Source organism: Gadus chalcogrammus, chromosome 9 (assembly GCF_026213295.1).
Source record: "Gadus chalcogrammus isolate NIFS_2021 chromosome 9, NIFS_Gcha_1.0, whole genome shotgun sequence".
Lineage (NCBI taxonomy): Eukaryota > Metazoa > Chordata > Actinopteri > Gadiformes > Gadidae > Gadus > Gadus chalcogrammus.
In genome coordinates this window covers 2,414,437-2,425,926 of record NC_079420.1, presented here as the reverse complement: position 1 = coordinate 2,425,926, position 11,490 = coordinate 2,414,437, and the positions used below count along the sequence as shown (strand labels likewise).

Below are 11,490 nucleotides of genomic sequence, written 5' to 3'. Positions count from 1 at the left end.
GGAGTCTATCAATTTACAATACACCTCAAATTCCCAGAAAGCACTTCGGTAAACATCGACGTCACGGCTTTGCGGAAGTACTTAAATCAGTGAATTGTTATTTTTTTTTATCATTGACAGTCACATTCATTCTGTAGAACAGATATTTGATTATAGGCTTTAGTTAGCGTTATGGCAGCTCTAAAGTACGCAGGTATGGATGACACAGATAGCGAAGATGAATTGCCCCCTGGATGGGAAGAGAGGTCTACTAAGGATGGATGGGTATATTTCGCAAAGTAAGAAAGATTTCCTTCGAAGAACACCATACAGTGGATTCATATTATTATAATGGAAAGTTATCGTTGGCGAATGGCGATAGAATCCCGAATAATAGTTACTTTGAGTTTAAAAACGCACAAACAAAAAAAAGGCTACACTTTCATTGGAATGAGGGTTCACCTTTGAGTCGCATTGCAACTGTACAATAAATGGTCAGGTCTTCTCATGGGACTTTTCTGCGAAGCGTCGGAAGCGTCCCATGTCACGGCTAAACGAGGACATGGTTTAGAGCCTCTTTTTGAAGGCTATATTTTAACGTAATGTGTTTCTTGCTGTTAACCTTTAGTGGCATACAGGTGTATTTTTGCAATATACTGTGTATTCTTTCATGTAGCCTAAATTTGTAAAGCCAGATAAACAGTAGTTTCAATATTGCTTTTATTAGTGTCTGTACGAGGCGGGCGTAACACATTTGCCAGAATTGACTTCATAATATGAAACATAAGTCACATACACTAGAACGAAGGGTAGGTTTACATTTGTAAGTTAATAAACATCGTTTTGCTTCACCTGGGGGAATCCAAGGTGCCCAGAGAGATGTGTCCTGGGTATGCCCCATGCCCCTCTCCAAGAGGCCCACGCCTGACACCTTTAAGGGGTGTGCCTCACTTCAACCGGTCCCGGAAGAGTCTACTGAGATATACATCAGACAGAACTCATTCCAGCTGCTTGTATGCAGCACCATACAAGTGGTAGTCACTAGCACTTCACTCGTAGTCTGGGGCCATATAGGTGACGATTGCAGAGTAGGTTGACTGGTCAATAGAGACTGGGCCTGGATGTCCGGTCCATTAACTTAATGAGCCGGAGTGGAGAGAAAGCACAGAAAGCAACAGTCAGACGTTGGTGTCCGCTACCCTCGCAGTCCCTCCCCCCCCTCATCTTTCAGGGAACACGCCACGGTCATAAATTACCTCAAGATGTAGGAAGCACATGAAGACATATGTGTTTTACAAACTCCCCTCAAAGATCTTCAAAAAAGTAAAGGGTGGGTCTATCTGGACTCTGACCTTGTGGCAGCCAGACAGCGACTTTAACTTGTCAGTACCTCACAACCTCACCATCCCCCTGTTATTGTCTACCATCATTAAAAGTTCTAAGACCTGGTTCTTCTGGATCTTCAGCCCAGACACGTTTGCCTTGCTTGACCCCTTCTCAGTATCTTACATCTCCAGACAACATGCTCTCTGGAGATTGTTAGAACTCACAAGCCCTTCAAAGACCCAACTTTCTATTTCGTGACCTAGGAAGATCCACCATCCAGTACACTGTGATCTATACCCTTGTTGTGGTCTATACCTACATAGTGAGATAGATTCAAAGTTGTACTCAATTTGGGATTGTTTTCCAATGATTTTCCATTGGGAAGCCATAAAGACTCTATGCTAATTTTTTGTCTTTTTCTCATATCTTATGTGACCCCAGCCATGATGAGATGAAGACCCAATGGGAACATCCTAAGACTGGGAAGAAGAAAAGATGTGCTGGAGGTTTGTCTGCCACATCTTAAGTGTTTATCTGGGTTAAACTACCCATGCACTATGGGTTCGGCAGGGAGTTTAGAGAAAAGTCATTAAGGAGCAGGTTGGGGTTGGACATTACACAGATGGGTCCTTTAAGAGCAGTAAGGGGTTAGACAGTGAATACAGAGACAGGACAATAAGAGGAGGTAGGGGTTAGACAGTGAATACAGAGACAGGACAGTAAGAGAAGGTAGGGGTTAGACAGTGACTACAGAGACAGGACATTAAGAGGAGGTAGGGGTTAGACAGTGACTACAGAGACAGGACAATACGAGAAGGTAGGGGTTAGACAGTGACTACAGAGACAGGACAGTAAGAGAAGGTAGGGGTTAGACAGTGAATACAGAGACAGGACAATAAGATAAGGTGGGGGTTAGACAGTGAATACAGAGACAGGACAATACGAGAAGGTAGGGGTTAGACAGTGAATACAGAGACAGGACATTAAGAGAAGGTGGGGGTTAGACAGTGAATACAGAGACAGGACAATAAGAGAAGGTAGGGGTTAGACAGTGACTACAGAGACAGGACAGTAAGAGAAGGTGGGGGTTAGACAGTGAATACAGAGACAGGACAATACGAGAAGGTAGGGGTTAGACAGTGAATACAGAGACAGGACATTAAGAGAAGGTAGGGGTTAGACAGTGAATACAGAGACAGGACATTAAGAGAAGGTAGGGGGTAGAAAGCAAATACAGAGACAACTCATGGAGCAGGCCTCTGGTTCAACAAAGGCCAAAGAAGGGACAGAGCCGCCTCTATTTGCTCTTTTAACATCTGCCGGACTATGCTGAGGATGTTTTACGAGTCTGTGGTGGCTAGTGCTATTCTGGAGAGACTCATTGCTCCTAAATGCACCACTGAGCGCCACAGGGAGTCACTCCTGCCTGTGGCCATTAAACTCTATATCTCCTCCCTCTGATAATCGGACAAATGACTATTTAAAATAAACAAACTTTAATTTATTCATTCACTCTTCTCACTCTATTCATTTTCATTGCTCTTTGCACATGAAATACAGAATGTAAATATTGTAGTGTAAATTTGTGAATGTAACCCACTCAGAGATGTCCACTTTCACTGAGAGATGTCCACTTCTTACTTTATTCTTACTTTTATTTTATTGTATTTTATTTATAATTTTCTTTATAATCGTATCTTCTATGCTTGTAATTTCTATTTGTACGGAGCATCTGGAACTAAACAATTTCCCCCCGGGGATCAATACAGTTTTCCTGATTCTGATTCTGAAGACAAGGGATTGAATGTCGCATTTGGTTTAAATGCTGCTTTGGTGAATGTTTTGCTCTGTGTTTGACTTCATCCATGTCTTTCCAAATTTCTAGTCATGTTTCTTCACATGTGCGTACCATCTATTTCCCCTTTTCTCTGTAGATTTACCATATGGATGGGAACAAGAAACGGATGAAAAAGGACAAGTGTTTTATGTTGAGTAAGTTGTACCTTATTCAGACACTAAAATACAACATTCAGGATTTCATAAGAACATTTCATGAGTTAACTGTCATGAGTATGCATAACATCACATCTTATCTGTTCCTTTTCTACTTATCTCTTAATTTACCTTCTTCAAACCATCGGCCTACATGAGTTAGCCTGTGAACCAATGTTTCATATTAAAATACGTATAATTGATTTACATCCCTTGATCGAGCCCCAAAATATCCATGTCATCCATGTCAAATCATTTTAGTAATTGATCAACAAAATGTATCAACAATAGTTACAATATTCACAATGCTCAAATCCAAGACAGTTTTTTAGGCTAAAATAAAAGTGAAACCACAACTACTTTATTTGAATAATATGATTTAATGATGGCCATTGTCGTTTCAGTCACATTAACAAGCGGACCACCTATTTCGACCCCCGGCAAGCCTTCACCGTAGAGGATGTGGTGCTGAAGCCCAAGAGATATGATGGGAACACTGCCGCCCTTGAGATCCTGCAAGGTCGTGACCTTTCTGATAAGGTCATCCTCATAACTGGCGGCAACTCTGGAATCGGTGAGCTCACATACTGAATTGTGTTTCCTTTCACTTATTTCATCATGAAGTGTTCAGTGTATTCATCTGCATTCCTGTAAGGTTGAGCCACTAGGTGGCGACGTGGTGTCGTGGAATATTTGGAGAATGTATTTTCTTTAACTATCCAGACCAGAACAGTCTCCCCTTATCCGTCTAAAACCAGACATTCATCAACATTAGCCTCCAAAATGATACAATTAGACCCAACAAATCATTCCTTAATACCGAACATGATTGTATTGAAGTTCATTAGTGGTGCTAAATTGAGTGTCATTGTTAACTGTAATAAATTATGGCCATTTGGCCCTACCGAATGCAAGGCTCACATTATAATGGTTTTTAAACAAATCTATTCCTCTTTCTTTTAGCTAACATTAGAGCAAGTGGCCCTTTATTTTGGACTGCTGAATTGTTCAGCACAGGTAGTGACAGTATTAGGGGAAATCAAATAAAGATAACTTTTCTTAATTGTATTTCTATTCAAATCTTTCTTCTCAATGTTGAGCAGTTTAATTGTTATTTTTTCGTGAGATGACTGCAATCAGAGCAATATATTTAGAGTAATAGCAGCTAAAGAGAAGAATCTTCACCTTATAATGGGGGTCTTGAACTAATTTAATGCACTGCTGACCTTGGGGATAATTCCCCTTAATGTCCGCAAAACACTTCATCAAGCAAACCTAAAGTGGGAGTGTTTGCTAGTCAAACTAATTACATTTTGTCTGTCAAGGTGAGTCAGAGTAGCTGGCTGCCTATTTGATCAGTTGACCATATAAAAAAAAATATATATATACTTTTACTTGAACTACGAATTAACATTCAATCTCTGTATTGACTTGTTTTGCACAAGAATAAACAATATGTAAAAAATAACATAAAATAATTAAAGTTAATAAAATTAATGGTTTTGGACAAATTGCTAGGATACAATATCAGTATGTATATGTTTGCATGTACCTCGTGTGTGTGACATACAAAACCAAAACATTAAAAGTTTATATTTATTTAAAATAAAAAAATTGATTGGTTTAGATAATAACTAAGACAAAACCATATATTGTTAGATAGGTTGACGAATTAGCCGGTTTTAGATTCAATGACGATATAATTGGATTATTGAAAAAAAGAAATCGATATTCAATTTCGCCACAAGAGGGCACAGGTGGCCCATCATGCCAGTCGAGCCAATAACGTCTTTATTTAATTTTAGACGAAGCTTAACACTTGAGAGGAAGGTGAATAAATAAGCTCCATATAGTTGTTTTTTCCTCACATATAAATGATTACATATAATATATAAAACTAATGTAAAAAATAATAATTATATGAATATGAATTTCATGTACATATAATGATGCATCGTGCCTATAATTAACATGCCAATAGTAATTGCCGCTGCTTGAATGCCTCTTTGACATTCCAGTGGCTTATGAGTAAAATTAGCTTATGCCAATTGGTTGGACACTTTTAGCATTTTATTCGAATCTGTAGATAGTGTCAAGGCTATTTTCAAAATTAGGAAACATATATTTTTTATTAGTAATCAAAAAACACAAATTTTCCTGCCAAATTTCCATAATTTTATACTATTAATTTAGCTTTTAATGCACATTCATTTAAAACACATGTATGGGTTTATTTATGCATGAAATGTAATTGTGTGCGAGTTTGTGACCAACCTTGAAATAGTGCTCGGAGGCGAGATATTATGGTCTGTCCTGCCTATGTGCTCACCACGTTCTTTGCACAAGCATATACTGTGCCTCCTCTCGGTTCCCATGGTAATCGAAGAAGCCATAACTCCAATTGTGTTTATAATCCTATGCTTTGTTTTTCCTTCTCACTTATTCCCCCCCCCTCCCCTCCACACACACACACTTTAATGGCTCTCTGACTGCTATAGACTGGTGCTTGTACACCTGTACCTCACCATTGATCTGTAGAAGCTTTGACCCCACTACAGGCCCCTCATCCATCCCCATTACACACGCTGGCTCTGCCTTTAATTCCCCTCAATTCAACTAACTCTCAGCTTACCAGGGGCCTGTTGTCCTCACAGAACGCCGCCTCTGCGCTGCCTGGTTACAGGTTCACCCAACTCGCTCTTACTCAACGTTCTGTTTCAACCTTTTTTTCAAATTCATCTGCGGAGGTGAATCTGAAACGTCAGCTAAACCCTATGACCAAAAAATATCCCTGGTTTCGGGTGGTTGCTATATTAACATTGTGACTTCTGTGTCCAGAGCGCTGGGATGGTAATGTCCCAGGGACCACTGTCTGGGTTCACCTTGTCACGGACTAAACTTAGTGTGTAGAGGGCTCGGTCAGGGATCATGTGGCTTCCCGTCCCACTGTTCCAGGCACGCATGCATGCATGCACATTTATCTAGATGTTATTCATGCGATTCATAATCCACCAATATAGCGCCCATGAGGGATTGCTGTTCTCTTTGCCTTTTCAAGTAAGCAGGTACAGCCTCACCCTAGGAATACAACATCGGGTAAAGTTTAAAGTCATGCGTCGCAGACGTTCTTCTGTGTTTTCCCGTACTCGGTATTAACACGTTGGAGTCGATCTCAGGCCTCGGCCGTGTCTTCCGTTGGGCAAGCGGCATGCGTCCTTCTCCTGAATCCCTTTGTTTGTGTTTAGGTGGGGGAATCACAGAAGGGTTAATGCGTTCCGGGGCAAAGAACAGTGGGGATTAGGGGCCCGGGCGGGGCTTCCCTGTGTGGTCTCCCTGTCGTCAGTGGCTTGAACACGGCTACGGCGCCGTTGTCCCGGGACTTTGCCTCTATTCTTATTCATGGGAGGAGAGGTGGTTCTGTGTTTGTGTTGATCCCGGCGTTGTGTTGGTAGATTAGGCGTGGGGTCCTCGCTCCACTCTCCGCATGGAGAGATGTCTGACGCCAGATGCAATGAGTTTGCAAGGAGCTTATATCCCGAACCCGGCTTTGTGGTTGATCATTAGATTGAGGCAGATTTGTTAAGCATAACTGCCATTAAATTGGCTGCAAAGCCCTGGTATTTACTGCATGGCTGTTTATGAATAAGGACCTCCTTAAAGAGCCACGCGGCGAGGCGGTAAACCCGCGCAGCTTTAAACCCGAGCGACGTTAAGGAGCAGAATGCATTATTCATAGTGGGACGAATTAGATGGATAAAAAGATGTTTCTGGTGAGGGTGGCATGTGGCTCCTGTATGTCACACGCTGTGTGTGTGTGTGTGTGTGTGTGTGTGTGTGTGTGTGTGTGTGTGTGTGTGTGTGTGTGTGTGTGTGTGTGTGTGTGTGTGTGTGTGTGTGTGTGTGTGTGTGTGTGTGTGTCTCAATGTGTGTGTCTCAATGTGTGTGTGAGAGAGAGAGACTGTGAGCATCTCTGAGTGGCTGACATCCAGATAACTCTTTTGTTGATAATAGCAGGCGTGTGTGTGTGTGTGTTTTTGCGTGATTGTTTTGTGAAGCCTTCCTCGGGAATAAGCAAATGTGTGCCCTGGTCTCAGATGAGGGAGAGAGGGAGAGATGGGATAGGCCTGTGTGTGTGTGTGTGTGTGTGTGTGTGTGTGTGTGTGTGTGTGTGTGTGTGTGTGTGTGTGTGTGTGTGTGTGTGTGTGTGTGTGTGTGTGTGTGTGTGTGTGTGTGTGTGTGTGTGTGTGGGGTATATGCTGCTTGTGTGACAATAGGGGAACACAGGCAGCCCGGACCCGTGGGCCAGAACAGCTCAACCTTGGGCTGTAATCACCACCCATACATCCCACTTTTGGGGAGACATCAAACTCTTCTGGAACTAATGAAGGGGAACCAGAAGGGCGTCCGCGGATTGGAGAGAAGGGGGGGGGGGGGGGGGGGGGTGGTCTCCTTATCTTTGGAAAGGAACAGGTGCACTCATCATTAAGACACATCCGAGTTAGTATGGCCATGGAATGAGGAAGTGTTTTGGGACCGCCTAGCGTGTGTAAGACCGTCGGCCACACAGCGGGATAATAGCCCCAGATTGAGATTTACTCCCCCTTCCTCTATAATCCAGATTATTTCAGACAGGCTCTCAGAATGATACTATAAACGTGTCCAATTTAACAGCTATTGGATTTTTCATTGCGGATGATGCACCAAATTAAATAAGGTAGTTTAGGAGGCTGGGGAGTACAGGAGGACACTTGCTTTATTTCCCCATTACATTCCTTTTTGCTATTTTGCAGCCCATTCATTTAACCAATTTCACATCGTGAGATATGTATTGATAAAAACCCAATTGGTAAATCAAAAAATGATGCTGAATGTGTGTTTATATAATGATGAAGCTTTCGGTGCTGTAGTCTAGCCATGGGTCTGCTTGGAAGAGAAACTGCAGCTTTTGGTGTAACTAAATGGGGGGGGGGGGCGGGAGAGTGAAGATGTTCACCCACAGGTCCGCTGTAGTGATCAGAATTGAATTCTGCATGCTCAATTGTTACGGAGCTTATTTCACTTAAACGCCTCTCTGTGGATGCAAATCAAGGGAACGAAACAAAAGCGCGCTGCTCCGATTGCCAAATAAACACGTTTACTGACGAGGCTGGTAATGATGTCATTACTTTGAGCCAATACACCTGTGTACGGGGCGGTATCCGGAGAGGGCGGTGGGGCGCGGAGGACAAACAAAGCGTGAAATCACTAAATCACACTCATTATTGGGGATATCAGAGGGGCCGGGATCTTAATCTACCATGAAGAGCACTCGCTGCTTCACAGCATTCCCCTCATACTAGCCCGCTGAAATATATTTCCAACAATAGCGGAGCCATTAACCGTGTTGTTATAATGTCAGATATATCTTTTTAAGTGTTAAAAACATGCACACAACTATTTGTGCGCTGTCGATCTGTCTGCTTTAAATTGCCTTAACCATGAGGTCCTGTTTTCTTCTGATTCCCTCTCAGTGGGCTACTTACTAATTCTTACGTGATAATTAGACCTAGTGTTAATCCCCCATAAATAACCTCGAGGCAGACGCGGCACTACATGGTGGTCAGGGCTACTGAACGTGTGTGAAAACCGGCATACGGCAGCCGTCGATCCGGCAGAACCGTAGTAGACCCATGATGGACCTATTAGAGTAGACCCTGGAAGAACCCTCCTCCCGCCGCGGTTTCCCTCCCTGTCTGACCCTCGTCATGTTCCGGCGTCAGCGCGAGACGCAGGAACAGCGATCCGCTCCTTGTATCACCTGACCAAACTCGTTCCCGCGCGGCCTTTCTCGCAGCAGCACGAGCGGCAGGGCAGCGACGTCTGCGTCACGGCGACGCCACACTCGTTATTTTACAATTAATGTCAGGACCTTGTTATTTGTCACTGGGAAATACACGGCGCGGTTGCCACTGTTGTTGTCGCTGGCATATTCTAATTTGTCCCCCATTATGGAAAACACTGGCGTCGATTAATTTCACTTTCATGGTTTGTACACACAACAAGTGAGAGTAAGGTGACGTTGTTGACAGGCTGCCAGCAGGCTAGGCTAGTGACAAGAAAAAAGTATGGCAAAATATATATATATTTTCCTAGCCTACATATAAATCAAAAACTACTACTGCTAAACACTTTAAAAAACGAATTTAACCCGTATATGGCTTTTAATGTACACATAATTCAAATATGTCTGCTGGATATTAGGGGAGATTTATCTTACCTACCTACTTTAACTACCCATTTCTGGAATTGCATTTCTATGGTAGGACTACATATTTATTCAGTTAGTCAAACTGCTTGCTTCCTTATTTTCCTTTCCATTGCCTGTCAGTAGAATTATCTTTTCTGGCGACTGGAGCACTCGACGTTATACTACCTAATAAGGTGTCATATAATTTAATTCCATGCTTCACTTGTCAGAGAGCGCTTCCGATCCTACTCCAATTCTGAGTTCTAATAGATATTACCCCTTAACACTTTCCTCACAATTAGGCTTCTCAGTTTGGCTCTTAATGAAAATCAGATTAAGACGTATAATCTAATTACGGTTCATATTAATCCACGCTCCCGAATGCTGTGACCACACGAGACTTCCTTTGGCTTAGTCACTGCCGTGATTGTTAGTCTGTCAATCAGGGCAATACACACAAACACACACACAGACACACACACACACACACGCACACACAAACACTGCGTGCGTGCGTGTGTGTTTGTCTGCCTGTGTGTATATTTCAATGATACAGCATAGGAAGAACATCAACATTAATGGAAATATCACAGAAATTACAAAATATGCATAAACCCATTCAACCCACGGTTGGAAATGACCCATTTAGATTTGGTCGTTTTAATAACAAACTTCTTCTGATCCGTGTGAGTTTGGTCCGTGCTCCGTTGACGTCACGCGGTACGGTCTTGGCCGTGATGAATTCGGCACACATCGGAGAAGTGAGCGAGATGGGAGAAATGTCCTTATCAGAGGTTCCTTTGATGTTCCCCGGGTGGAACTTGTTCGGCGGTACATCGTTATTTCAACCCGGGTTCGCCGTGGATGTCACGTCTGCTCGATTGTTCAACCCGTTTGTCTCTTCTCTATTATGAGTGTTGTTTGCATAATTAATGTGCTGCTGATGGCATAATTACCGACATAATTAGCAACATGCCCCCCGCCGCAGGTCGCGCGGGTGTGGATACCTTCGCTAAGGGCAGTGGTGGAACCCACGCTCGCCACTATCCGCGAGTCTTCCAACCACATTAATTCTATCAGTTACATCACTTCAGAGAGACGTGATTAACTTCCTTCACCAGTCCACTGGGTTCACTCAATGGGAGAAATTATATGGAAAATTGATGTGGATGTGTAACCGTACCCTCCTCAACCACTCTGGAATTCAACTGCCCTGAGAATCACTTATCTTCAGAATGGTAATCTTTAAAGCTTTGCTCTGACTCTCTCTCTCTCTCTGTGTCTCTGTCTCTCTCTGTCTCTGTCTCTCCCGCTCTATCTCTCTCATACTGTCTCTCTCTCATGCTGTCTCTCTCCATCTCTCTCATGCTGTCTCTCTCCTGCTGTCTCTCTGTCTCTCTCTCATGCTGTCTCTTTCTCTGTCACTCTGTCTTTCTCTGTCTCTCTCCCTCTCTCTCTCACTCGCCGTCTCTCTCTTGCTGCCTCTCTCTCGCTGTATCTCTCTATGTCGCTCTCTTTATCTGTCTCTCTACATCTCTCTCTCCCTTTATCTGTCTCCCTCTCAATCGCTGTCTCTCTCTCACACGCTGTCACTGTCTCTCTCACTCGCTGTCTCTCTCTCTCTCTCTCTCTCTCTCTCTCTCTCTCTCGCTGTCTCACTCCGTCCCCTTTCTCCTCATGACTCTGTCTTCCTGTCTGTCTCTCTCTCCTGTCTGTCGCTCTCCACCGCTGCAGGGTTTGAGACGGCCAAGACCTTTGCGCTGCACGGAGCCCAGGTGATCCTGGCGTGTCGGAACCTGTCCAAGGCGAGGAAGGCCATCGACCTCATTCAGCAGGAGTGGGTGAGTGCCACACACGGAACCTCCCAGAACCGTCCAATCACTGGACACCTCCTGAGCCTTGGATACCTCCTGTGAAGGGGTTGACAGTAAAAGAGAAAGGGTCCGACCTCAGTGGAGGAGGGAGGG

At 43.5% G+C, this 11,490-nt stretch overlaps 1 protein-coding gene across 1 annotated transcript in view; it reads left to right on the top strand.

Annotated features, from left to right (window-relative positions):
• The first annotated feature begins 68 nt into the window (after positions 1 to 68).
• Positions 69 to 11,490, top strand: part of wwox (WW domain containing oxidoreductase) — a 60,190-nt gene continuing 48,768 nt past the window's right edge. The window contains exons 1-5 of the mRNA XM_056598708.1: positions 69 to 278; positions 1,747 to 1,811; positions 3,240 to 3,297; positions 3,702 to 3,871; positions 11,258 to 11,364. Coding sequence (XP_056454683.1) covers positions 172 to 278; positions 1,747 to 1,811; positions 3,240 to 3,297; positions 3,702 to 3,871; positions 11,258 to 11,364 — 507 coding nt within the window. The 5' untranslated portion in view covers positions 69 to 171. The remainder of the gene's footprint in view (positions 279 to 1,746; positions 1,812 to 3,239; positions 3,298 to 3,701; positions 3,872 to 11,257; positions 11,365 to 11,490) is intronic.